This window comes from Felis catus, chromosome A2 (genome assembly GCF_018350175.1).
Source record: "Felis catus isolate Fca126 chromosome A2, F.catus_Fca126_mat1.0, whole genome shotgun sequence".
In the NCBI taxonomy this organism is placed as follows: domain Eukaryota; kingdom Metazoa; phylum Chordata; class Mammalia; order Carnivora; family Felidae; genus Felis; species Felis catus.
In genome coordinates, this window is record NC_058369.1 from 146,180,057 (window position 1) to 146,207,493 (window position 27,437).

The window sequence follows — 27,437 nt, forward strand, 5'->3', positions numbered from 1 at the left end:
CGTCTTCACTTACATGCCTTATATCCTTCAAGTTCTGCATGTCTAAAACTGAATTTGTGACCTTTCCTTATTCTAAAGGTGAAGGGAAGCTATTGGACAGTTTTAAGCAAGGGATTGATAAGATGTGATTTACATTTTTTTTAATGTTTTTTATTTAAATTCCAGTTAACATACAGTATAATATTAGTTTCAGGTATACAATATAGTGATTCAACGCTTCCATATAATACCTGATGCTCATTACAAGTGTGCTCCTTAAACCTCATCACCTATTTAACCCATCCCCCCACCTACCTCCATTCTGGTAACCATCAGGTTGTTCTCTATAGTTAAGAATCTGTTCTTGGTTTGTCTCTCCCTCTCTTTTTTCCCCTTTGCTCATTTGTTTTGTTTCTTAAATTCCACATATGAGTGAAATCATATGGTATTTGTCTTTGATGAATGGATAAAGCTGTGGTATGTATATGTGTACACACACACACACACACACACACACACACACACACACTGGAATATTACTCAGTCATAAAAAAGAATGAGATTTTGCTATTGGAAACAACGTGGAGCTAGAGAATAGTATGCTAAGCAAAATAAGTCAGTCAGCAATTTACATCTAAAAAAATTTTTTTAAGTTTATTTTTCAGAGATGGAGATAGAACATGAGCAGGGGAGGGACAGAGAGAGAGGGAGACACAGAATGCGAAGCAGGCTCCAGACTCTGCGCTGTCAGCACAGAGCCCGACATGGGGCTCAAACTCACGAACCGTGAGATCATGACTTTGAGCCGAAGTTGGAGGCTCAACTGATTGAGCCACCCAGGTGCCCCAGCAATTTATATTTTTTTAAAACTCCCTCTAACTGCTGGATGGAGAATGGAGTGTGGGAATTGGCTAAAGTGAAGCATAAAAGCCATTTAGAAGACTTGTAGTTGTCTCCTCAAAGGATTATGGTGGCTTGGACTAGGGTATAGTGGTATAGGTGGTGAGAAGTGATTGAATATGAGATGTATTTTGAAAGTAGCATTTTTTTAAAGTTTATTAATTCTGTGAGAGAGACCACACGTGTGTGTGTGTGTGTGTGTGTGTGTGTGTGTAAGCAGGGGAAGGGTAGAGGAGGGAGAGAAAGAATCCTAAGCAGGCTCCGTGCTTTCAGTGCAGAGCCCGACTCAGGGCTTGATCTCACGAACCGTGAAATCATGACCTGAGCCAAAATCAAGAGTCAGATGCTTAACCTACCGAGTCACCAGGTGCCCCTTGAAAATAGCATTAACAGGATTTACTGTGAGGTATGAAGAGAGGAATCATATGTTTCTGTCTTGAGCAACTGGATGGATGATGGTGTCATTAAATGAGATGGAACAGACGGGAAGGAGCAGGATTGTGGGGGTAAGTCAAGAATTTTGTTTTGGCTATGTTAAGCATGTGATGCCTATATGACCTCCACGTGGAGAATATGGGGTAGGCAATTTTCATATATAAATCAAACTTAAGGGAGAGGTAGAGGGTCAATATATAAATTTTGGAATTATTAGCATATAAAGGGTATTTTAAAGCTGCTGGGCTGGATGAGATCACCAAGGAAGATTAAATAGAAATAAGGACAGAAGACTAACTTGAAGGTGGGAAGGAAAGGAGAAGCAAGCAAAGAAGGTCAGTAAAGTAAGAGGAAAACTAGGACTACTTGATTTCACAGAAGCCAAGAGAAGAAAGCCTTTCTAGAAGGAGGGAGAGGTCATCTCGTTCAAGGCTCTAGAATGGTGGACTCTAATACTACGGTGCTCTAGTTACCATCGTCGGTATGGTAGGCTTTGGTGGGCCGGCCTACGGACCTATGAACTGTTTATAACACAGTTCATATCACAAACCGAGATATAAATTTAGAATTTTGAAGCACAGCCTAATTTTTAATAGCCTCTATACTTTTTAAGGTTCACTTTGTTTTTCCTTCCTGAACTATTTTTAAGACCTTTTTAAAAGCAGTTTTTTAGTGGTTTTGAACCCTAAAATCATTAGACCAGATTACCAGTTATCTATACTGAGCAAACTTGTAGAATGAATAAAAGTTATGCTCAGGCTAAAATACGTAAATATGATTTCCTGTTATTGGACTCATCCTAGCCTATCCCCTGATATCTTTTCATAAATTTTTTAACTAAACACTACATAAATATGGTAAAATCAAATAGTATACAAAGGAGACAAAATTTCCCTTCTGCCCTAGATCCCTAGTTCTCTAGACTGTCTCCAGAGGAATCATCTGTTAAGAGTTTCTGGTGTACCTTTCCAGAAATAGAATTTGCATATGTATGCATATAGATACATTGTATCTTCATTTTTAAGCAATTAGAGTACAATATAAAGTATTCTTTATGAACCTATCCTTTTTTTTAACTAAAAATATATTTTGGGGCTAGTTCTATATTACTATTTAGATTTTGATTGATCTGATCTGATTCTTCTTCATGGCTGAAAGTATTGTGTTATATGGATGTACAGTAATTTACCATTCATGCAATAGATACTTATTTAAACTGTTCCTCATCTACAATTTGAAAATATTGCTGGGGCGCCTGGATGGCTTGGTTGGTTGAGTGACTTTGGCTCAGATTGTGCTTTCACGGTTCATGAGTTCAAGCCCTGCATCGGGCTCTGTGCTGACAGCTCGGAGCCTGGAGACTGCTTTGGATTCTGTGTGTGTGTCTCTCTCTCTGCCCCTCCGCCACTCATGCTCTGTCTCTCAAAAATAAATATTAAAAAAATTTAAAGAGAGGGAAAACATTCCTGCAATGCATAGAGATAAATATTACCAACTTACCCATATAATGTCTGTTTTTAAAGTTTTCTTCAAGTTATGGAACTAAAAACTCATGCTGCTATTTATCCCTTTATTTTACTCAACTTTCCCATCCATTTTGTCTGGGAGTGTTTAGGTTTAATCCTCATAATAATAACACTAGGAACTTTTATAAACATAACCCAGTGAGGAGTAGGTACTGTTATTGTTCCCTTTTCACAGAGAAGGAAGCTGAGACCCAGCATTTCTTGTCTAAGGCCATTAGCTAACTAGAGACAGAGCCAGAATTTGGAATAATCAATGTGGTTCTACAGTCCATGCTCTCAACTCTGTGCTGTATTCTCTGCTGCCCGTCCTTCCCACTTCTTTCTCTTACTAATGTAATTCAGGCCTTCACTGCCTTATAACTGCATTATACTAATTAATGTTTCTGTCATTTCCTGTCTTCTTCTCGTATTCTATTCTATATACTGAAACAGGATTAATCTTCCTAAAGCAAAACTATGGTTTTTAGGATGTGCTTCCCAGATCAAAATCCTTCAGTTGCTTCCTGCTACATTTAGAATCCAACCTGATATCATGTTCTTATTATATTTGCTATACGGTCAGTGAATTTACTTCAAGCTTTCTCTAAGATATCATTGATTTGTCTATAAGATTAGACAGTGAAATTAGGGGTGTCTGGTTGGCTTAGTCGGTTACGCATCTGACTCTTGATTCGGCTCAGGTCATGAGATCGGGCTCTGTACTGGGTCAGGCTCTGCACTAGGCATGGAACCTGCTTAAGGTTCTCTCTTTCCCTCTCCCTCTACCCCTTCCCTGTTATCTGGCTCACGTGTGCACGTTCTCCCTCACTTACCAAAAAAAAAAAAAAAAAAAGGAATAAATAGTCTTTGGAGTTGAATAGTGCTTTTTCTTTGAGTTATTTCCCTTTTTACCCACAGTAGCTCCTACCATATGGTTTTATCAACAAACTCTCAACTCAGTTAATTTGAATCAGATGTGTAATTGATCAAAAACTGCTAACCACAAACATCTTGGTGTCACATAAAACAAATTCCTCAAAATACAAACATGCAAACCTCATGCAAGAACATGGAATTTCTTTTTCTTTTTTTTTAAAGATAAAAAAAATTTTTAATGTTTATTTAGTTTTGAGAGAGACAGAGTGAGTGAGTCCAAGAGGGGGAGGTGCAGAGAGAGAGGGGGAGACACAGAATCTCAAAGCAGGCTCCAGGCTCTGAGCTGACAGCACAGAGCCCCACACAGGGCTCAAAACCACGAATGACCTGAGCTGAAGTTGGATGCTTCACCAACTGAGCCACCGAGGTGCACCTTTTTTTTTTTTTTAAAGATTTTATTTTTAAGTAATCTCTACAGCCATCATAGGGCTCGAACTTACAATCTCAAGATCAAGAGTTGCATGCTCTACCAACTGAGCCAGCCAGGCACCCCAGAATACGGAATTTCTAGTGTGCGTTCCAAACTGGGTACTTTAGAAAGAGGTAACATATTTAGCATTAAATGCACATGCATATACTAAACTAAACATTGAGAAAACCATTTTGGAAGAAAAATAACTTTTTAAAGCTACATCAAATTTTTTTCTGCTCAGTTATAATTTTAAGTACAAAACTTCACTATGCATTTATGGAAAAAGTACTACAATGCAAATGTTCTTGTGAAATGTATCTTTTGAAATTTTTATTTTTATTTTTATTTTTATTTTTTATTTTTTTCAACGTTTTTTTATTTACTTTGGGACAGAGAGAGACAGAGCATGAACGGGGGAGGGGCAGAGAGAGAGGGAGACACAGAATCGGAAACAGGCTCCAGGCTCTGAGCCATCAGCCCAGAGCCCGACGCGGGGCTCGAACTCACGGACTGCAAGATCGTGACCTGGCTGAAGTCGGACGCTTAACCGACTGCGCCACCCAGGCGCCCCGAAATTTTTATTTTTAAGGAAGGAATAGCTATTATTTTATTTTTTAGAATAGCTCTTCTTTTTTAATATGATGCTTCAAGCAAGTATCTTACTAGAAGTCATGTCTGCTTTAGCAGTATTCAATCTGATATTTTTTAGTTTTGCATTTAAGCTCTTATTGGCTTTCCGCTTGTTACATGACAGGATTGTCACCAATTTTTCAAAATAGCTTCATTTTAAATATTGAACTTTTAAAAACAGTTTTGTATAAGATAGCACACATTAAAAACTTGTTATTTGGTGACTGTTTTGTTGCTTTTTTCCCAGGTTTGGTCCAACACAACTTTTATTGCTTTTGGTCAAGTCTAGATATTTTCTTTGAAGACATTGCATTTGCCAACAGAAAATGGTGCCTTGAGAGAAGGGAAAGTGTGAATTCATAAAGAACAGTCGTGTCTTAGGGAGCCTGGGTGGTTCAGTCGGTTAGGCGTTCAACTTCGGCTCCGGTCATGATCTTACGGTTTGTGAGCTCAAGCCCGCATCAGGCTGTGTGCTGTCAGCACAGAGCCTGCTTCAGATCCTCTCGTCCCCCTCTCTCTCTGCTCTCCCCTACTCTGTCTCTCGCTCTCTCAAAAATAAACAACAAAAAATAATTGTGTCTTCACTTCAAAATTGATTACTTTTCTAATTTTAATCAAGGAACAGAATGAGTAGCAAAGTATTAAAAGACATTTCTGGATACAGTCATTTAATAGAATTTGCGAATTTCCTTCTGCTTGATTCCTCAGTTTTACTTGCAGAAATAGGGAGTGTTCTGTGTCTCTGAAGAGCTAACTGCCTTTGGTGCCTCTTAAAGGAGGGAGTTTGCAAAATTTTAGTTCATCAGGCACTGTCAAAATGTATTGATTGAAAGATCTGTTTTTCCTATTCAGTCTCTCATATCTACACTCACTGAGTACATAGTGTTTCTATCTCTCCCTCAAGGATGTTTTTGGGGAGAAAGTTTATTCTCTGGATACTCATCAGAGTGCAGGAAATCCAGGAATATGAAAAGACCAAATCATGTAGTTTGACTCCTGAGTAGGTTATTACTATACATTTTTATTTCAGTATATTAGGATTCACATACATAGTTGTTAGTAAAGAAACTGGCTGAGTTATTTTCTAGGGTAGTAGGATGTATACCATACTCATTTTTTTTAAACTATTTTTTTAAGTGTATATTTATTTTGAGAGAGACAGAGACAGTGTGAGTAGAGGGAGAGGTAGAGAGAGAGGGAGAGAGAGAGAGAATCCCAGCCAGCCTCCATGCTGCCAGTGCAGAGCCTGATGCAGTCCCCAGACTCACAGAGTCCAGAGGTCATGACCTGGGCTGAAACCAAGAATCGGATGCTTAGCTGACTGAGCCACCCAGGTGGCCCTCTTTTTTTTTTTTTAAACAAAGTTTTGCTGGAGATAAAAAAGGAGATAATATTAAATTAAGAAAAACAGACTCTTGAGGTTCCTGGGTGACTCAGTTGGTTGAGCGTCCAACTCTTGGTATTGGCTCATGATCCCAGGGTTGTGGGATTGAGCCCCACATTGGGCTCTGAGCTGAGCATGGAACCTGCTTGGGATTCTCTCTCCCTCCCTCTCTCTCTCTCTCTCTCTCTCTCACCCCCTCCATCTCTAAAAAGAAAAATAAAAGAAGGAAAGCAGACTCTCTGGCTATGGTTTACATTTCAGGATGGCCACATTAACACAGATACTCATAGAATACAAATGCAGGCAGTTTTATTTTTATTTATTTATTTATTTATTTATTTATTTATTTATTTTTAATATGAAATTTGTTATCAAATTGGTTTCCATACAACATCCCAACAGGTGCCCTCCTCAATACCCATCACCCACCCTCCCACCCCTCATAAACCCTCAGTTTGTTCTCAGTTTTTAGGAGTCTCTTATGTTTTGGCTCCCTCCCTCTCTAACCATTTTTTTTTCCTTCCCCTCCCCCATGGTCTTCTGTTAAGTTTCTCAGGGTCCACATAGGGGTGAAAATATATGGAATCTGTCCTCTGTATGACTTATTTCACTTAGCAGAACACTCTCCAGTTCCATCCACGTTGCTACAAAGGGCCATATTTCATTCTTTCTCATTGCCACATAGTATTCCATTGTGTATATAAACTACAGTTTCTTTATCCATTCGTCAGTTGATGGACATTTAGGCTCTTGTTTATTTTTTTAAATCTTAAACACAGAAAATATTTTATAAGTAGTAAAAAAAAGTTTTAAAATTAACTTTTTATCTTTTTCCTTTGTCCTCTCTTCTAAAACTCTTTAGAGCCATAAAATGCTAAAATTGAAAAAGATCTTAGAAATTAATTATCTTGCCCTAGCTTCTACACAATATGAGAATCCATTCCACAATAGTTCTAATCTTTTTATAAAATCTCTATTTTAATATTGTTGTTGTTGTTGTTGTTGTTGTTGTTTATGTAAGCTCTGTGCACAATGTGGGGCTTGAACTCATGACCCCAAGATCAAGAGTCACATGCTCTACTAACTGAGCCAGCCAGGTGTTCCTAAATCTCTATTTTAAAGATGTCTCCTTATTTTGACCTCTTAGACTAATGGACTGCCTATTACATTGTGGAGAAAGCTGTCAAATTATGTGTTGTCTCTAATTATTACAAAGACTTGCCTTAAGTGCAGCTACAAATTCTATGACTTTCTCCCAGTTGTATCTTCTTATAGATTATAGAATGAATCTGTTCTTTCTTCCATTTAACCACCCTTTGGAAAACATTGATAACATTCTGGGTCTGAATTCTGTTTTGCTTTTTAACCTGGGGGCCATCAGTTCATGAGTCTGTCTTCAGGAGATGGGTCTTCAGGGGATTATATCATATGTAAAATTATATATGTGCATTTTTCTGGGAAGGGAGCCAGTAATTTTTATTAGCCTCAATAGAACCTGATTCCCCACCAAAATTAATATGCCAGACCTACCGGGGTAGACCTGGTAATCTGCTTTTTGGTTTTGTTTTTATTTTTATTATTTTTAGTAAGTTTGCAATGAGCCGGCTAGTCTAGCATCTCAGGAACTATCGCGCTAGGTAATTTCTGAGATGCTTAGAGCATTTCCGACTCCATTGAGAATTGTAGAATTTTTAGAGCTTTAGAGACCATTTAGTTTATATATAGTTTATGGTATATTTATAGTTAATTCTTTCTATCAAAAGATTAAGCTGATCCAAAGGAGTAAGGTTTTTATTTAAAAATTTATTTGAAAACCTTGGCAGCCATTCATAAACATTAAGAATGTGGTAGTGCTATTTTAAATCAGGAGTGTTCCCAAGATTTTTTTTGTTGGACTTAATATTTTAATCTAACACAGGTTTATGAGTTATACTTTTTTATTAATTTTTAATCTGTAAAGATTTTAGCCTATTTTATTCTTACTATTCCGAAGGAAGGACAGTATAGCTGAGGATTCACTTAGGAGCATCTACCTTTTAGAACAGTTTGAGCCTAGTACAACTCCTCCTGTGCCTACCTCCCTTTCCCAAAGACAAAACTCAACCAGCGAGGCTTTTTTCTTTTCTCCAGTAAAGTAATACTTGAATAACTAATAATGTAAACCGAATGACAAAAAGCATCTTAAGATTTGAAGATGTCTTTCAGTGTGCTATGATTACTTCACTTTTCTAGAAGTCTGTGCAGGATAGGCCTACTTTTTACAACAAATGTCAGAGGAGTAAAGTCAGAAGAGACAAGAGACTCATGTGAAAGAAAACAGAAAAATGCAGCACAGCAGGGGAAATGAACATGTTTTAAGAAACAGCAATGACAAGCAACAGAGATGGCAACAACCAGCAATTTTCATTCATTTACCATTTATCCCTCTCGTAGTGTCAAAAGTACCTGAGTTAGCTTATAAACAGAGATATATCTGAAAATAGAATGTTTTTTATAAGTAGGTAAATAAGTAAATGGTGTAGTTGAAGACAGATGATATAGCATGTCTGGTAGCTGGGGGGCGTACAGCTGCTTTTGCCTCAATATTGTAACTCCCTAAAGATACATTTCCTGTGTATGTATTAGGGAAGGACAGTAGAAGCGAGTAAGTAGTCAATAGCTGCTTACCCCTAGCTTGAAGGCCCTTGAACCAGAGTGCGTGCTTCTTGTTTCCTAAAAGCCTAAGGGATGAGAAACACCACAGTTACTTCATTCATTACAATGACTTACTATGGCTTTTATTTTAATAAGGGTGGCAATATGATGGTATATGGGGGGGAGGGGGTGCGGGTAACACCAGACTCTTGGGAGAGGAGAACAACTTCTTTGGACGGGTGGGTTGGGAGAATGTACCTTTAGTTGAGACTCCTTGCCTTAATGTTCTTTCATTTGTTCATTCGTTTGTTCAACAAGTATTTAGCAAATGCCTCTATTAGACACATTTCTTAGGTGCTGAATTGAATGGTGACTAAGAGCATTATTATAGAGTCATTAAGAGTGATTTGGATCTAAACTGCATGGGTTTGAATCCCAGATTTTTCATTTGCCTCTCTAAGTGACCTTGGGAAAATTACTTAATTTCTCTATGTCTCGGTTTCCTCCTCTGTAAGTTGGGAATCGTAATAGTATCTGTCTCATACAGATGTGGTGAGGATGAAATGAGTCCTGGAACAGTATTGTTATTAAAGGGAATTCAGTTGTTTTGATACACACACGCACAAACACGTATATGTAAAATGCTGCCATGACTAAGCCCTAACACAGTACAATATAGCACTCCAATTTATATTTTAGTTTGTGTTGACTTACATACCTCTTTGTTTCCAAAGGGATTTGAGACCGATCCAGAGCCTCCAAAAGAATACCCTGTATTCAACTAACACGACAGAATTAAGATTATGGGTTCAGATCTTCTTGCTTTGAGAGGCAAAAGACAGAAACTTAAAAATGAGTGTCTTTAACTGCTAGGAGTAGAGTAGACACTAGATAAATGTTAATTCTAAGTGTAAAAGAAAGCCATTTACTTAAAAAAGTGGTCACTGCCAGCCCAAAGTGTGCTGTTATACAAATTACTTAAAAATGCCTCTTCCAGGGGTGCCTGGCTGGCTTAGTCGGTTGAGCATGTGAGTCTTGATCTTGGGGTTGTGAGTTCAAGTCCCACGTTGAGTGTATACTTAAAAAAAATAGGGGTACCTGGGTAGCTTATTTAGTTGCGAGTCTTGATTTTGGCTCAGGTCATGATCCCAGGATCATGGGATTGAGCCCTGCATCGGCCTCTAGGCTGAGCATGGAGCTTGCTTGAATTCTCTCTCTCTCTCTCTCTCTCTCTCTCTCTCTCTCTCTCTCCCCCCTCCCCCAGTCTCCGTCTCTCCCTCCGTCTCCCCCTCTCCTCCACTCATGCACTTTCTCTCTCTCTCTCAAAATAAGTATCTTAAAATAAATAAATAAATAAATAAATAAATAAATAAATAAATAAATAAAGCCTTTTCCAGGTAAGCATAGTCCTGTTAGTACACTGGGGAGTAGAGTGTTGGCTGGATTTTAGCCTCACTTAGCCACTTGGCCTGGAGCTCTTGTGCAGTGTGCAACCTACACAACTGTGCAGTGATTCTGAATACAGTATTAATCTGCTTCTCCTGAAATTCTTTATAGACACTGAATTGTATAAAGCAATAGGATCATGCCACATGGCATAGCCACCTAAATCAGAATTCTTAGATCATGTTAAATAGTTTGGTTTATTAAAATATTTATAATTGTTTCAGACATAGCATTTTGAATGCAGTCTGCCCCATATCAACGTAATCAGTTTTTGTCATGTTTTTAATCCTTTTTCCTTTGAGATATTGTAGATTTACATGCAACTGTAAGAAAGAATATGGAATGCTCCATACACCCTTCATTTAGTTTCCCCAAATGATAACATTTTGTTACTATTGTGTAATAACACAACCAGGAAGTCAACGTTGATACTGCTTGTTTGACCTTACTTTGATTTCATTAGTTTTGCATGCGTTCATTTGTGTGTGTGTTTGTTTTGAGTTCTAGGCAGTTTTATCACATGTGTAGATTTGTGTGACCACCTAGTCAGGATATAGAACCGATCCATCACAGTGACTCCTCATGTTACCCTCGTATAGTCACAGCCATCTCCCCTGGTAAGCCCCTGACAACCACTAATCTGTTCTCCATCTCTGTAATTTTGTCACTTTAAGAACGTTACATAAATGGAGTCCTACAGTTTTGGCATTGACTTTTTGGCATTGACTTTTGGCATTGGCTTTTTTCATTCAGCACAATTCCCTTGGGAGCCATCTAAGTTGTTACACGTATCAGTAGTTCATTAATACTGAGCCTTATGCCATGGTACGGATGTACCACAGTTAAATTACTCATTCATTGGAAGGTTGTTTCCAGGTTTGGGCTATTATTGATGAAGCTACTATGAACATTTGTGTACAGGTTTTTGTGTGAGCTTAAGTTTCTTTTTTTTTTTTTTTTTTTTTTTGCAGTTTGGTATTTTATCCAAAGGTTTTTTTGCACTGATTGAAATGATGTTGTGGTTTTTCTCCTTATTTTGTTAATATAGCGAATTATACTGATTTTTTAATGTTAAATCAGTCTTACATTCTTGGAAGAAATTTTACTTGATCATGATGTATTATCCTTTTATATATAGCTTTGATTTTATTTGGTAATATTTTGTTTGGAATTTTTGTGCCTGTTTATAAAGGATTTTGACCTGAAATTACTTTTAATGTTTTTATCAGATTTTGATATCAAGGTTCTATTAGTCTCCTAAGTGAGTTTCTCTATTCTCTGACAGCATTTGTGTAAGATGGGTGTTATATATCTTCCTTAAATGTTCGGAGTGAAGCCATCTAGTACTCCTACTAATTTTTTTGCACAATACCTAAATTTGTGTTTTTCTATCAATATCTGGATGAATCACTTTCTGCATCTTTCTTCTAAACAAGGCAAAGACTTTTTCTTCTGCTTTCCCTTCTCTCAACCCCCTTCTTACCCTCACAGTGATTCCTGTCAATATCATCTAAGATTGGAGTTTTGAATGTTAGTAAACTTTTGTGTTTTGTTCTTTTCCCAATCAGCACTTAACTTCAAGATATTACTGGTTTCTCCCCTTACTCTTTTCTTGTACCTTGTACCTTGTACCTTGTTTGTTGTTTTTGGATTAATTTTTTTAAGCTCCAAGTAAAGTTTTAAGTTTATTTATTTGAGAGAGGGAGGTTCCCAAGTAGGCTTTGTACTACATGCTAAGCCCAACACAGGGCTCAGTCTCATGGAGCATGAGATCATGACCTTGAACCGAAATCAAGAGTCGGACACTTAACCAACTGAGCTGCCCAAGTGCCCTAAGTATATATCTTTGAGTAATTCTTTTGCCAGAAGTCTGAAAGAAGCAAAATTTTTGTTTCCTAGTACATTAAAAAATGTCTTAATTTCACTCTCACAATTGAGAGTTTGAGTAGATACAGAATTCTGGACCATCTGTTGAAAAGACTGTTCTTCCCCATTGAGTGGTCTTGTCACCTTCGTCAAAAGTCAGTTGATCATAGATGTACAGGTTTACTTGTAGACTTTCAATTCTATTCCATTGATCTCTATGTCCATCCTATGCTAGTACTAAGTTGTTTTGGATACGGTATTTTTGTAGTAAGTTTTGAAGTCAGGAGGTGTGAGTCTTCTAATTTAGTTCTTTCTCAAGATTGCTTTGGTTTTCTGGGTTTCTTACATTTCAATATGAAGTTTACAGTTAGCTTGTCCATTTCTGGAAAAAGGGCAGTTGGAATTTTGGTAGCAATTTCTCAGTTCTCTTTTATATCTTAACTTTTGAAAATACTTTCTACTTCTTTTTCCTTCTATACTATATTCTGGTGAATTTCTTGGCCCCATCTTTCATTGTACTAATTTAGTTTGCTGTTTAACTGTGTCTTTTCAGTTCCTAGGTTTTTTAGTTTGGTGATCAAAATTTAATTTCTGAGAGTTCCAATTGATTTTTTTTAAATAAATGTATTATTACTTTGCATATCTCTGAGGATATTAATTATACTTGATGTAAGGTCTTACTCTATTTAACTTGTTAACTCTCTTTCTTTAGTCTGAGTTCCTCTGTTTGTCACATTCATGCCTGAGTCTTTTTCATGTCTGAGTCTTGGGTTTTTGCTTATTCATCTTTATTTGAGAGTCCTAGTTAGCCTTCCTGTGAATATTACATCTGTTACTGCAGCAGGTCTTTAATGGTTGTGGGGAGAGATGAAATGTGAAGTAGGATGGAGCCACCATTGCCAGGGTCTTCTTTAGGGTGAGCGTCCCCTCTTCGACCTGGGAGTTAGTATCCACCCAGGGCTCTGTCCTGTCTCTCTGATCCGGTGTTTATAGTCATTGTTCCTACCCGGGGAGGGGAGGGACACCTGTCCTTTGATGCCACCGTTTCCCTCTGGAGCAAATACCTCTGTTCTGTAATGGTTGACCCAAAGAGGTAAATGAGCGGGAGAAGCTGATCTGCTTTGTAACTTCTGTGCTGGCCCCCAACCTGTAAATTCTGTAAATTGTGTCAGTTCTTCCTGCTGTTTTCACCTCTGGGCTTCATTTACTGTGAGGTCTGCTCTGACCACTTGCAGTAGCCCTCTCCTCTGGGTGTATCGGACTATGTTTCTCACGTTGCAGTGGTTCCTGATAGTGTTAGTCCACCGAAGACATTCCTTGCTTTCTTTTGATTATGGATTTGTAAAAAATTTTTTTAAAAATTAAAAAAAATTTAACATGGCTTTTGTGTTATTTGCTGGGCTTTGGAGAAAGGAGAATGTGCTTGGCCTAATAGCCTGTTTCAGTCAATGACTATGTCATTTTTATAATGAAATAAATTTAATAAAAAGAAAACATTTAAAAGCAAAAAATAGGGGTGCCTGGCTAGCTCAGTCGGTAGAGCATGTGACTCTTGATCTTGGGGTGGTGAGTTTGAGCTCCATGTTGGGTGAAGAGATTACTTTAAAAAAATAACAAAAATCAGCAAAAATAAAATATTGATGAAATCATTGAAGAAATTATCCTTTTTGTTTTTGTTTTGAAGAGTAGAAGCAATCACGCATGAAGATTGGCAGTTTGAATTTATACAAATGAAAGCTTTAACGAGCAAAACTTCAGACCAGGAACATATCTATATGAATTTGGAACGGCATATATTTGCTCTGTTGCTGGTTTCTCTCTGTTTCTGATCTTTGGGTGAAGGAAGAAAACGTGGGTTCTGAAGTCAGTGCCTACCTTGCGTGAATAACCTCAACATTAGCTTATGCCTATGACAGACTTCATGTTGGCGGCTGAGTGAGGCCAAAGATGTTTGGCAGAGCTCTGAGAAAACATCAGAAGCATTTTTTATTATAACTTTGATTCAGTCATTTTCAATGTTATTCCCTCAGTGTCATTCTAAATTTGCTTGTGTTTTTCCATTATAAAATACGTCCTAGAAATTTGGATAATATAAAAGAGATGATAACCCTCAACCCTAATCATAACCACTGTTAATGCTTTGGTATGTTTCTTTACAGTATTTTTTTTTAACATAGCATAAATAAATTAAAGTAATATGGTATTATTTTTCTTCCAGTCCAAAAGTAATGCCTACTCAATGGGAAAGCTTGGAAAATAAAGACCAGCATTAAGGAGAAAAATCCAAAAATCATTCATAATAACCACCCAAAGTTAACCACAATTAAAATTTGATGTACATCCTTCCTGTATTTTTCGTGAATCTATACAAGCACTTTTTTCTTTACTAATATGGTATCAGACTCTAGTACTATTTTGTACTTGCATTTTTTTGTTTGCAATATATTGTGAATGTTTTCCCATGTTAGTAAATATTCTTGTATATACTTTTTAGTGGTGTGTGAAATATGAACATATTTAAGTATGTTTATTTAGCATACTTACTTAACCATCCCCCTATCATTGGACATTGAAAGTGTTTCTAATTTTTTGCCATTATGAATAGTATCATAGTGAGTATCTTTGTCCATACATCTTTCCATGCATCTGTGATTGTTTCTTTAGGAATAAATTCCTAGAAGTGGAATAGCTGGGTCAAAGGGTATGTACATTTTAACACTTTTGATACATAAAAATGTCAAATTTTAAGCTAATCACTTGTTATATTCTGTCTTGTATTGCTATCTAATTGTTTTATGTGTCTGTCTTGTCTCCCTAATTAGAATATAAGCTTCTTGAGGGCAAGGGAAGGTTCTTATACATCTTATGTATCCTTTGACAGTGTGGTTTATAATGTTGGACTTATGAGTCATCAACAAAAATTGTATTGATTTAACCTGTGATTCTCCAGACTTTTGGTGTCATAAATTTGTAATTAAAAAATATATATATACATATATATGTATATACATATACATATATATATATATATGTATATATATGTATATGTATATTTTGGGGATACACATAGACTTGAACATTTTCTGTTTTTCTAAGAAAGAATAATTCAACCAAAACCAACTAACCATTTCCTCTAACCTTCATCTCATAAAATGAAGCATATTTGATCAAAAAAAATTTCTAATCTCTGAAAAAAGGACAGGCCATTTACTTAAATGGAACATTTTCCTTTAAAAAAAAAAAAATCACTACCTTGTCCACTTTTTTCTCATTTTGTTTTGGACTGGTGAATCTTCACCTTAGCCTAGCAGTGGTCTGTAGACCAAGATCTGGGCATTGCTGATTTAAAAGACTTAGTTAAAAGATAACCCCTTTTGCAAAACAAAGAATTCTTCCCCTTGCCAAGGAGTCTGTCTACTCCACAGTATGAAGTGCATAACGCACGCACCAGTAATGCCTTTTCATCGCACAGGATTTGTGTACCAGTACTTTGCTGACGAACATCTAAGTGTATTTGCAACCGCCAAACCCAAAACCTATACGCTTTCTAATGAATATGAGACAGGGAAGTATGGTGTAGTGGAAAGAAGGCAGGTTTTAAAGTCAGGCTGAGCTTGGATCCTGGGTGAGGCATTAAGTCGCTTTGCTACCTGGCTTGTAAAATTAAGATGATAACATCTTTCTCAAAATGTCTTTACGGCCACTGTTATGGCAGCTACTTCACTGTAATGTAATTGTTTGTTTAGACATCTGCCTTCCTCATAAGACCAAGAGCTGTTGAGGGTAGGGGACATACCCTTGCGCTACGCTAGAGCCTGGCCGAGGGCTCAAGGCATAGCAGATGCTTCATGAAATAACTGTTGAAGCCGTACAGGATTGTTGTGAGGATCAAATGAGGTAACATGCGTGGAAGCTCTTTATAAACTTTAAACTCTATACAAATGTTAACTTTTTGTATTGCCAATAAAAGCCATCTTTGGGAGCTATCAAAACTTTGGAAAGAGTCAAAATTATTCCTTTAACAGTTCAATAATGCTTTGTATTTCTCTACTATATTACAAGAAAACAAGCTTTAATTGGGGTTAATATGGAACTGGTTTGCTTCCTTGGAAGGCAGATGAATTTCCTTTTTTCTCTCTCCCAGTGGAAGTGCCAAGATATTAAATGCTTGCTTTATTTGGTTGTCACCATGACATTTTAATTATAGCAAGATCTGCTTATTTCATATTCAAAGAATGGTGCCCATTGCTTTATCCTCTTAACCACATAACCGATAAAAGAATACCAAACCCGGAAGAGAATAGGAGCCTGCATTATGCCGAGTTAATTTTAGTCAGTGCTCCTTTTTTGACATTCACTGATTTTTTAAAATGTCATAATTTCTAATTTGTTTGTAAAGCTACCGGTGAATTTTTGCCACAAGATGGCATTGGTGATTATTGAATGCATGTTGTGTTGAACCAGAATTCTGAAAAATGGTGCACATATTGTTTGCATTCTTTGGGGGTGAGTTGAATACCTTCATCACTGCTTGTATATTAATTTAATTTTGTTTTGACTTCCAAAACAGGGTTAAATGCTACTTTACATCACTTCTTTCTGTATTCAAGTATTGTTTTGTTTCCTGTTTTTCTGTCTTTATAACTACAGTAACTATGTATTATTTGCCATGTGTTGTATGTGTCTGACTTATTGCTGATGATTGTGGTAACAGGTAAGAAGAAAATACGATGGGACCCAGTTAGGAGGCGCTTCATTCAGTCCTGTCCCATCATAAGGATCCCTAACAGGTTTTTGAGAGGTGGGTGATAACTAGCAAGAGATCTGTGCTTCATATGGGTTAAAGGGAACTTTGAATTTTCTAAAGTCAAAACTCTGGTTTTTAAAAATTGTCTAAACAGCTAAAATTGGAGTAAGAAAAGTCTAGAACTTAATTTTAAACTGTGTCTCATATTGACCACTGTTGGAGTTGGAATTGTAAGTTTTAGGGAATTAGAAACACTTAATGTGTACTAGATGGTAGAAATAAATCATCTAACTAATATCAGTATTATTCCACTGTAGCCATATGAGAGAGAACTTTGAATAATCTATAAAATATGGGCGTGGGAAAGAACTTTCTAAATATCATCTGAGGAATAAATAAAGATTAACTGATGTGACAGTATAAAAATTAAAAACCTCTATGTCAAAAACCATAAATAACAAGATAAATTAAAAGGGGGAAATATTTGTAACAAATGGTTACTACCATGAATATATAAAGAGCTGTTATAAATCAATAGTTTAAAAGCAAATGCCCACTAGAAAAATAGATAAAAGAACATGAATAATCAATTCAGAAAAAGGAAGCATCAGTAAATATGAACAAATACTTATTTTCACTATTGTTACATAAACATGATGATTAAAATAATAAGATCTGATTTTCACGTATGAGGTTGGCTAAAGGCTAAAAATAAGAATGCCCAGTGTTGGCAAAAGTATGGGGACGTGAAGCTCATATATTGAGGGAAGTGTAAAGTTAACACAGCCTATCTGGATTCAGTTTGGCTATATGATATAAAAAAACCTTAAAAATGTTGACATCCTTTGACCTAGTAATTCTTACTTTTAGAAGTGTTGCATTCCTTCTAGTTCTTATTTTTTTCTACCAGAACATACTCCATACTGAAAAAGAATCTCAGAAGAGGGTTGAAAACTGGTTCACACTGTTTTTCTAGATATAGCAAATTGTCAGACAAGCATACTTAATGTGATGATTGAGACTTTATTAAATTATTTATAAGCCAGTATATCTAATTTTGACTGAAGATTATTACAAAAAAGAAAAAAATCCTGCAGCTGCTATAGATGTTTGTATATCTAGTACCTAATCTATTTTTAGCAGCCATGTTCCACAGCATGGAAAGAATGAAATCTAGACTTAATGGTCAAAATAAGGTACTTAGGGTGTTATGCCCCCTTTTAGAATGAGTAATGATTTTATTGATACAGACTAAGAGATAATTCTAATATTATATGACAAAACCATTTTTGCATATGTGGCCAAACAAATGGCACATCTAATTCTATAACATTTTTTTTCTTTTTTCTATTTATAAATTAAAATGCCAGTTTATTGATTTACAATGAGAAGGCTAACTCGGGCTGACTAAAGTTAAGTACAATTAAGAAATTGTTTAATTAGGATATAGAATTTAATGTAATACAATTTTGTACAAATATAAACATAAAAAAAAAAAAACAAAGGAAACTGAACCAACATTATATCTGGATGGTGAGATTTTATTTCCTTTTGAATATTCTGTTTTTCAATTCTTCAGTCATGGAAAAAAGAGATTAGTACAGGTAAGTTGCATATCTTTGGTTCTTTTGTAAGCCCTAAATTGCCTCCAACAATGAATGGCCTAGGAAGGTGGCCTCTGCCTGTGCTGAGAGGGAGGTGGGAGTAAAACCAGCATCAATCACCATCATCAGTCACCAGTGGCTGCCTCTAAATCAGTGGTCTTGTCTTAGTTCTCGCTTTCTTTGACCTGTTTGTAGTGTTTGATGCTGTTGACCACCTGCACCTTCTTAAATATTTCTCTTCCTTTGGGTTACTTTCCTGTACAATCCTAGATGTTTTCTTCTTCTCTTTGATTGTTCATTCTGTTTCCTTCACTAGCTTCTTTCTTCCTACCCACTACAGGTGGGCATTTCTCCAGCGTTCTGTCCTTCTCTCCATTATCTCCTTTGGTTCCCTCATCAGCTTTCACAGACTTAACTCTCTCCGTTCGTTCGTTCATTCTTTCATTCTTTTAGTATTTCTTGATTGCCTCCTGTGTAGCAGGCAGTGTACCAGCTCAGTATCTAAATAACAGAGAATCAGATAAACAGTTACAGAAAATAATTTGAGTGTAATTCTTTGTGATAAGTGTCCTGGTGAGGTAGCATGGTATGGGATTGCACAGAAGAGGCTCCTGACTCAGCTTGTGGGGAGCACGGACAGAGGAGTGGCCATCAGGATGACTTTTCAGAAGAGATGTACTTAAACGCTGAGTAGGTGTTAGTTAGCAAGGGAGGGTTAGCAGGGGAGAACATCTCAAATCATGGGGACCACATAGCTTAAGGAAAGGCAGTTAGGCAAAACAGAGCATAGTCTCCAGAGAACCGTAGGGGGTTCAGCATAGGGGGAAGGAGGAAGGAGAGAAGAAGCTGGAGAAGGTCCAGATCAAGTGGGGTACAACCCAAGGGAAGTTTTCAGAATCATTTTGTGTTTTTAACCAGTGAAGATATTTAATTGAAAGGTTAATTACAAGGTTCTTACAGTTATTGGGGTGAGAAACGATGGAGACTGCAGTGAAGGTAGTTGTACTAGGAGTAGAGAGTAGGGAGTTGATTTGAAATATAAGGAAGTAGAATTTGATGACACTTGATTCGACTAATATTGAAGAGGAGGAGCTTTCTGTGTGGACCTGTGTGCTCTTTACCCATGTTAAATGGGTGGAGAGTGGGGCAGATTTGAAGAGAGGATGATACATTCAGTTTAATCTCCCCAAACCAATAATAATGTATCCTTGAGCCCTCAGGTTAAGAGTTATTTCCAGGGAAGTTCCGGGGAAGGCCTGTCTCTGCCCCGATGGCACCCTCGGTGTACCTGCCTGTGTCATAGCACTTATCACACTGAATTACAGTCATCAGTTTCCTTGTCCGTGCCTGCCGTTAGACTGTAAGCTCTGCAAGGGCAGGGATGGTGGGACAGTGCCTGACATTTCTCTGTCTCCAGTTTGTAGCACAGTGCAAGTGGTAGGCGTACCACATGTATTTCAGTTGAATTGAATTATTAAGGCCACTGTCAGGGAATAAATAGGATGGGACTAAAATTTTCGTATGTTCTCAACTTCTCTCTGGTGATGTGGCAGTCAACTAGAGTTGTTGAGAACACAAAAATGCTGTCGTTTATCGTTTTCTTAGATTAAAAAAAAATCTATGCTTTTGAAGTTGCCACTTTTAAGTCTTTCATTTTGGGAATCCTGTGCATTACCTCTGTTGATTCTGATTTAACAGTTTCAAGGGGCTCGTTTTCTGTCACCGGATTCCTTCTCTAGAACCTGCACTTTCTCTGAAAGATATTTCTACCAATTAAAAGTGTGGTGTGAAAACAATATTGGTGTAATAAAAACAATGGGTTTCCATTACAAAATGATGGCCTAAACATACCCATTTATCTTTCCATACTTCTTAGATATCATTGCAAAAGACAAAACAGACATAAGAAAACTAATAAATCATGATTGTAGAAAAGAAAGGCTTTGAGTCCAAATTATCTATGTCTGAATCCAGGCTCTACCATTTACCAACTGTGTGCCTTTGGGCAAGTTCCTTACTCTCTTTTTTTTTTTGTCCTCAATTTCCTCATCTGTAAAATGAGGATGACGATAGCAGTGCCTGCCTTCTAGAGTTATTGTGAGGACCGAGAGAGGTCATGTGTGCAAAGTACTTGGAGTTTTTATATTTAGCCAATGTTGAATTAATGTTAGCTGCTTTCATTATTATCTGCTGATACCAGAAAGTCTAAGGAATGTCAAGGTAAGAGAAAGCAGTTGGAATTTTATTGATTGAGAAACCAAAACAGTAACATGGAACTCAAAATAGGTGCTCCGGCTGCATGCTGAAGTCAGAGAATTCTCCATAGGGCCTCTTTACTGAAACGCCAAGCCTAGAGTCTGCAAGTGTGGCAGTAGGGAGCAGGTTTAGGAAAAATGGAACATCAAGGCAAATAATTAAGGGACTTCCTCCAAAACAGTTACTTCCCTTCTTCCGTCTCTCTATAAACAGAGCTCTGACAACAGCTTTAGTTCCTAGGATAAAGCTACGAGAGCAGCTCTTCAGGTGGAGTTAGGGGATTTGCTTTGGGGATGGTTGAGCAGGCCCTGTTCCCATGGACCTGGACTGGAGAGAGAGTGGGAGCACAAAGCAGAGCTTTAGGTAGTGTGCCTCCACAATAGATGGGTGAGGAGGGTGGGACAGGAGCAGGAAAAGAGCGGGAACTCAATCCGGGATTGACGTACATTAAAGGACCCTACTGTCAAAATACGGCCTTATTCTGGCAATCCTAAGGCAAAACTGCTTACCTTTTCTCAGCTTCTTTCGAAAGGGAAACCTGTCTGTCAGTGTACCTCCACTGTACCACTTAGCTGCAGAGACCCACAGTGAAAGAGACCTCTCATTTGGAGTCTCGGAGACAGAGTAATACAACTGTTGAGGAAACCCATGCCTCTTACAGTTACTAACCCATGTAGTCCTTCACTTACTAATATAAGTAGGTGATCCAGGCCCATCAGACATTTGCAGGAGACTAAACTTGGAAGAGGATGACCAAGATGAACAAATAGCTGACGTGGGAAAAACAGAGATAATGAGGAAGCGGAATGGAACTTTAGGAAGTTCTGATCATAGGAGGTTTCCTCAGAATCAAGAGTGAATTGGGCCCATAAATTAAAAACCAACTGCCATGAGAAAAAGGGACGATTAAAGAATTAGTTCTGTGTTGAAGTCTTTTAAAAAAATGTTTATATTTATTTATTTTGAGAGAGAGAGAGAGAGAGAGAGAGAGAGAGCAAGCACCTGCAAGCATGGGGCAGAAAGAGGGAGAAAGAAAATCCCAAGCAGGCTCTACTCTCTGTCAGCACAGAGCCTGACACGAGGCTCGATCTCACGAACCATGAGATCATGACCTGAGCTGAAATCAAGAGTTGGCCGCTTACCTGACTGAGCCACTCAGGCACCTCTGTGTTGAAGTCTCGATTGCTGAAATAAAAATGCAGCTGGAGTGGTCAATAATAGTCTTAAGACCAATTTTTACAAAAATAAAAGAGGAAATGTAGAGACCGTAAGGCAAGAAGACCAAAAGAGAAAATACATGAGAGAAACTCATACTGTCGGGACAAATCTAAGTGGTCAGTATTCATTTTGTAGAGTTACAGAAGGAAAGATCAGACAATGGAAGGGAGAAAATAAAGAAATGGGGAATATTTCCCTAAAATGAAGAGGCTGTGAAGGGGTCACCAAGGAACAAGCAGGAAGAACACAAACAAAAGCTTCTATCTGTACATGGGTGAACTCCTTATGATTCCAGAGACAGAAAATAGCTTACCTAGAAAGACTGGTGTTGGATTTCTCACCTGCAACATGATTTGCTTGAAGAGAAGTAGCTTCAGTGTTCTAAGAGAAAATTATTTTGAACAGAACTCTGCACCCAGCCTCACTAATGTTTATGTGGGGGTCAAAATAAATGAGAATTCTGAAAGTTTACCATACACACCCTTTTTGGAAAATTACTTTGAAGAGATACTCCCAGTAAAATGAAAACAAATCCAAGAAAGAGGGAGATTTGGATATAGAAAGCAACAGTGTGCAAAGAAACCAGTAAAACTTAAAGTTGTGTCCAGATAAAGGGGCTATGAAGCCTAGTTTGATTTTTAAGAAAAGATTTATAAAAATGTAGAAGTATAAATGCGTGTATGTGTATGTATGTATGTGTGTATATATGTTATATATACAACATTCTGTAACTAAAAACACAGGATAATATAAATATGTGTATGTGTGCATATTTATGTGTGTGTGTGTGTGTGTGTGTGTGGATAGATAGATAGATATACCTATAAATAACATTCTGTGACATTTCAGGTGATTTAAACAAATTGGGGGTAAGGAGAAAGTGAAACTGCCTAAGATCATCTGATTTTTTGTTTTAGAATTTACAGGTGTAATATGGGTTTATTAAAACTCAAATAATACAGAAGTACATAGGAGGGTGAAAAGTGAACGTCCTTATCTCAAGCATATATAACAAACTTAACAGATTAGGAAGAAGAAAATAGACATCTCAATAGAAGAATGTATTAAAAGCTTGAGCAGGCATTTCCCAAAGAAAAATCCAGTTGGTCAATAAATAAAAAAAGGTAATGAGACAAATGCATATTTTTTCAATGTTCAGTTTTGAGAAAGAGAGTGTAAGCGGGGAGGGGCATAGAGAGAGGGAGACACAGAATCCAAAGCAGGCTCCAGGCTCAGAGCTGTCAGCACAGAGCCTGACGCGGGGCTTGAACTTATAGACTGCGAGATCATCACCTGAGCCGAGGTCAGATGCTTGATCCACTGAGCCACCTAGGCACCGCAGAGACAAATGCATATTAAAACCATGATGAAAAGAGGTCTACAAACCTTTAGGAATTGCTAAATTAAAAAGACTGACAATACCAACTAGTTTGTAAACAGTTAGGCCTTATCTAGTAAAGGTAAAGATTTACACTATGACTCAAAAATTACATTTCTAGATTTATGGCCTACAAACATTGACCCCTGTGCACCTGAAAACTTGTACAAAAATGTTTATAGCAGCATTAAGAACCACTAATTTGAAACAACCCAAATCTCCATTCACACAACATAGAGTGGATAAATCATGGTATATATTCACACAAAGTAATACTATTTGGCAATGGAGATGAACAGACTAATTCACCCCAACAACATGCATGAATCTCAGAAACTTAGTTATGAAAGAAAGAGCCCAGAAAGAATACATACTATATATCATTCTATTAAAATACAATTCAGGGGCACCTGGGTGGCTCAGTCAGTTAGGCGTCCGACCTCGGCTCAGATCATGATCTCACGGTCTGTGGGTTTGAGCCCCACATTAGGCTCTGTGCTGACAGCTCGGGGCCTGGAGCCTGCTTCGCATTCTGTGTCTCCCTCTCTCTCTGCCCCTCCCCTCCTCACTCTCTGTCTCAAAAATAACATTAAAAAAAATTTTTTTTTAAATACAATTCAAATTTAGGCCAAAATAAACAATACTGTTTAGGAATGCAAACTTAGGTATGATAAAGCCTTTAAAAGAAAGCAAGTTTAATAGTTGCCATAAAAATCAGGAAATATATTTCCTCTAGAAGTGAGGGAGGTGGGATGGATGGAGTTGTGACCAAAAGAAGCAGGTAAGGGGTGTCTCAGTGCTGCCAGTATTCAGTAGTTTGACCTGGGTGATGATTACATATTGCCTTTTTGATAATTTGTTAAGCTACGCATTTATAGTTTTATGTGTTCTGTACATGTGTTATATTTCACAGTGAAAGAGATTAAATTAAAAAAGCAAAGGTCCTACTTTATATCTTTATTCTCCACTTTATTCCCCTCTACAGAAGTAAACGCTGTTAATAGCCAACTTCCTTTCCATATGTGGTTTATTCTTAATATTGTTAGAAAAACAAAAGTTTATGGGTTTTAAAAATTATTAGAGGTTACAGGCTGAAGATCTCCCTAGGAAAAAAGGAAAGGAAAATAAGAAAGCTTAACTATTTCAATAAAATCAGAAAAGTGGGAAAACAAGCTTTTCTTGATATCAAAAAAAGCATTTTATAAACTTTGATTCTCAGTGTGTTCATTTTGTTAAATGTTAAATGCATCAAGCTGTACTCTCCTATGCAATTTTCTCTTATGTTACATTTCAGTAAAAATTTTATTTAAAAAAATCATACCCATTCCTGGCAGGGAACATTTGCAGGCATCCAAGAAAAAAAGGAAAATTTATTTTATTGGTAGGCTATCTATAAGAACCCAGTTAATTGTAGGGGCACCTTGGGTGGCCCACTCAGTCAGTTAAGCATCAGACTTCGTTCAGCTCAGGTCATCATCTTGCAGTTCGCAAGTTCGAGCCCCACATCAGGCTCTCTGCTGCCAGTGCAGAGCCCACTTTGGATCCTCTGTCTCCCTCTCTCTCTGCTCCTCCCCCACTCGTGCTCTCTCAAAAAAATTGTTAAAAAAGAAACCAACCGCAAATATATATAATGGCGAAACATTACCAATATCTTCATTAAAGTAAAAATCATGGAAACCAATTTGACAATAAACTTCATATACTGAAAAAAAAAAAAAAGTAAAAATAAGACAAAAATGCTTACTATCATCTCCACTCTTGAACCTTATTCTGGAGGTTTCAGCCAATACAATAGAAGACAAGGAAAAAAATAAAAGGTACATGTATTGGAAAGAAAGCAGAAAGTTGTCATTAATAACATGTATATCATTGTCTACTGTAAAATTCAAGATAATTAATGATAACTAATACTAGAGTTCAGACAGTTGGCTGGATAAAATTTAAACTTGCAAAGATAAATTACTTTCCTATATATTAACAACAACGAATTAGAAAATAAAAGAGATATCTAGTCACAATTATATGGAAATTTGTAAAGTACTGAGAAATAAAAACAATGAAACTACTGATGACTATCAAAAAAGATGAGGATAAGAGGCTAGAGATTGTTCCTTCATGACATAATTTCAGATTCAACAGAGAAGCTACAAGAATGGTAAAAAATTCTATCCCTTTTGCCCAGATTCTCCAAATGTTAATATTTGATCACATTTGCTTTATCCTATTCCCTCTCTTCTCTCTCTCTCCTCTCCTCGCCCATTCCCCCCCCCTTTCTATATGTATAACACATGTATACATATACATGCATATTGTTTGTTTGAACCGTTTTTGAGAGTAAGCTACAGACATCATGCCCCTTTGCCCCTAAATACTTAAGTGTCTTTTCCTAAAAAACAAGTAGTCTCTTTGACTGCAGACTCGTACACAAAAGAGGAAACTATAAGTAATGGATAAAATTAACACTAGTATCTAATTTACAGACCTTATTTTCAGATTTTGCCAATTATTCCGATGATATCCTTTTTAGTAAAAGAAAGTCCCAGATCACGTGTTGCGTTCAGTTCTCATCTTCAGCCTTGGTGTTGATATTTTTGAACAGTAAACACTAGTTATATTGTGCAGTGTCCCTTACATTCAGCTTAATGCATTTTTGGTAGGAATACTCGGAAGTAATGCTGTGCTCCATCTCATTGCACATGGTGTTGATTTGTCCCATTATGACCCCGTTAACTTTGATCATCTGTATAAGATGGTGTCTTATACCAAAGAACTTCTTATAGGTTTTTAACAAACTGATTTCAAAATTCATTACATGAGTAATGGAGAAAAACAGCCAAGAGGTTTATGAAAAAGTAACACAAAGGGGAATTTGTCCTACTAGATGTCGATTGATACTTCAAAGCTAACATAATTAAGACAGTGTGATAATGGTATAGGAATAGACAGTGGAACTGAACAGATCCCAGAAGCCCATGGCCACTGATCCCTAGAACAGTGTGACTGCTGTCTCAAGTATGCTGTGCTCAGCACTTGAAACTAACTCACGATAACACCAGAACCTGTCAAAGCGGATTTATTTTATTGCTGCCATCTTAGACGCTAAAGACGACTCTGCCCTGAGAAGCCAAATATTTACATACACATCTCGTATAGGGCATAGAGTCTCTTTGGTAGGAAATGCTTACACAACTAAGTAATATTGCATGCTGATATGAATGGGTTGCTTTTGCCTGAGCAGCTTGGACTCTGGGAGTAGTAAAAAGGTCTGGTTGCTGGTCAGGGGCGGGAGCTAGCTGGCTCAGTCTTCCTTGGATTTCCTGTCAGGTTTCCAGGTGTACAACAGAAGACCTGTCTTCTCCGGCAGAGGTAATGGAAAGCTTCATATTTGGAAAAAAGTGACCAGTTAAACAATTTATCCTTTAGCTATTTGATATTTATAACCAGCTAATACTTTTAGCGGTAAAAGTTCTTATTTTTTGAATGGCCTCCCCACACATGTTTGATAGAACATTTAGAGGTGGCTACAACTTGTAAGTAATAGACTTATTAAGCAATAAATGTTAATATGCTATTTTATTTGCAAGCTTTTGCCATTAAGATTTTGTGGTTTTGCTTTGTATTGATTGTGTGCATTCTTAAAGAGTAATAGATTTTGTGTCTAAATTTGTGATTAGACCTGGATAATTGGGATTTTCCTGATTCTACTCTAGAACATGTCAATTTCGTGTCTGATAAAGGTGATATTTCGATTCAGTATAGAAGAGGTGGCTTTGCATAAATGGTTTGCGGGCAACAGCCTATCCATTTGAGAGGAACAGTTAGAGCCCTACCTCCTATAATACACAAAAATAAGTTCTGGATGTATTCAGGTTCTGAATATAAAAAGTCAAAACTGTAAAATTACTAGAAGTAAGTGGGAATTTTTTATAATTTTATAATGATTTAGAAATAACTGAGATACAGAGCAGCCTTGTTTCTTTTTCTTTTTGCAAAGAAACCTTAGAAGAAAAGACTGAAAGATTCAGACGAAAACTTCCATCTGTTAAAAGATACCATAAACAAAATTGAGACAAGTAGCAGGCTGGAAGAAAGAAATATAATAATCTC

At 37.1% G+C, this 27,437-nt stretch overlaps 1 protein-coding gene across 5 annotated transcripts in view; it reads left to right on the plus strand.

Moving 5' to 3' along the window:
* KLHDC10 (kelch domain containing 10) overlaps nucleotides 1–27,437 on the plus strand; it is a 70,929-nt gene that overhangs the window by 12,544 nt on the left and 30,948 nt on the right. For 3 of the 5 annotated variants that reach the window (XM_023250566.2, XM_045052746.1, XM_011280559.4), the window contains exon 2: nucleotides 16,842–16,928. The exons of the other annotated variants lie outside the window; for them this stretch is intronic. In XM_023250566.2, coding sequence (XP_023106334.1) covers nucleotides 16,842–16,928 — 87 coding nt within the window. The remainder of the gene's footprint in view (nucleotides 1–16,841; nucleotides 16,929–27,437) is intronic. 5 annotated transcript variants of the gene reach the window in all.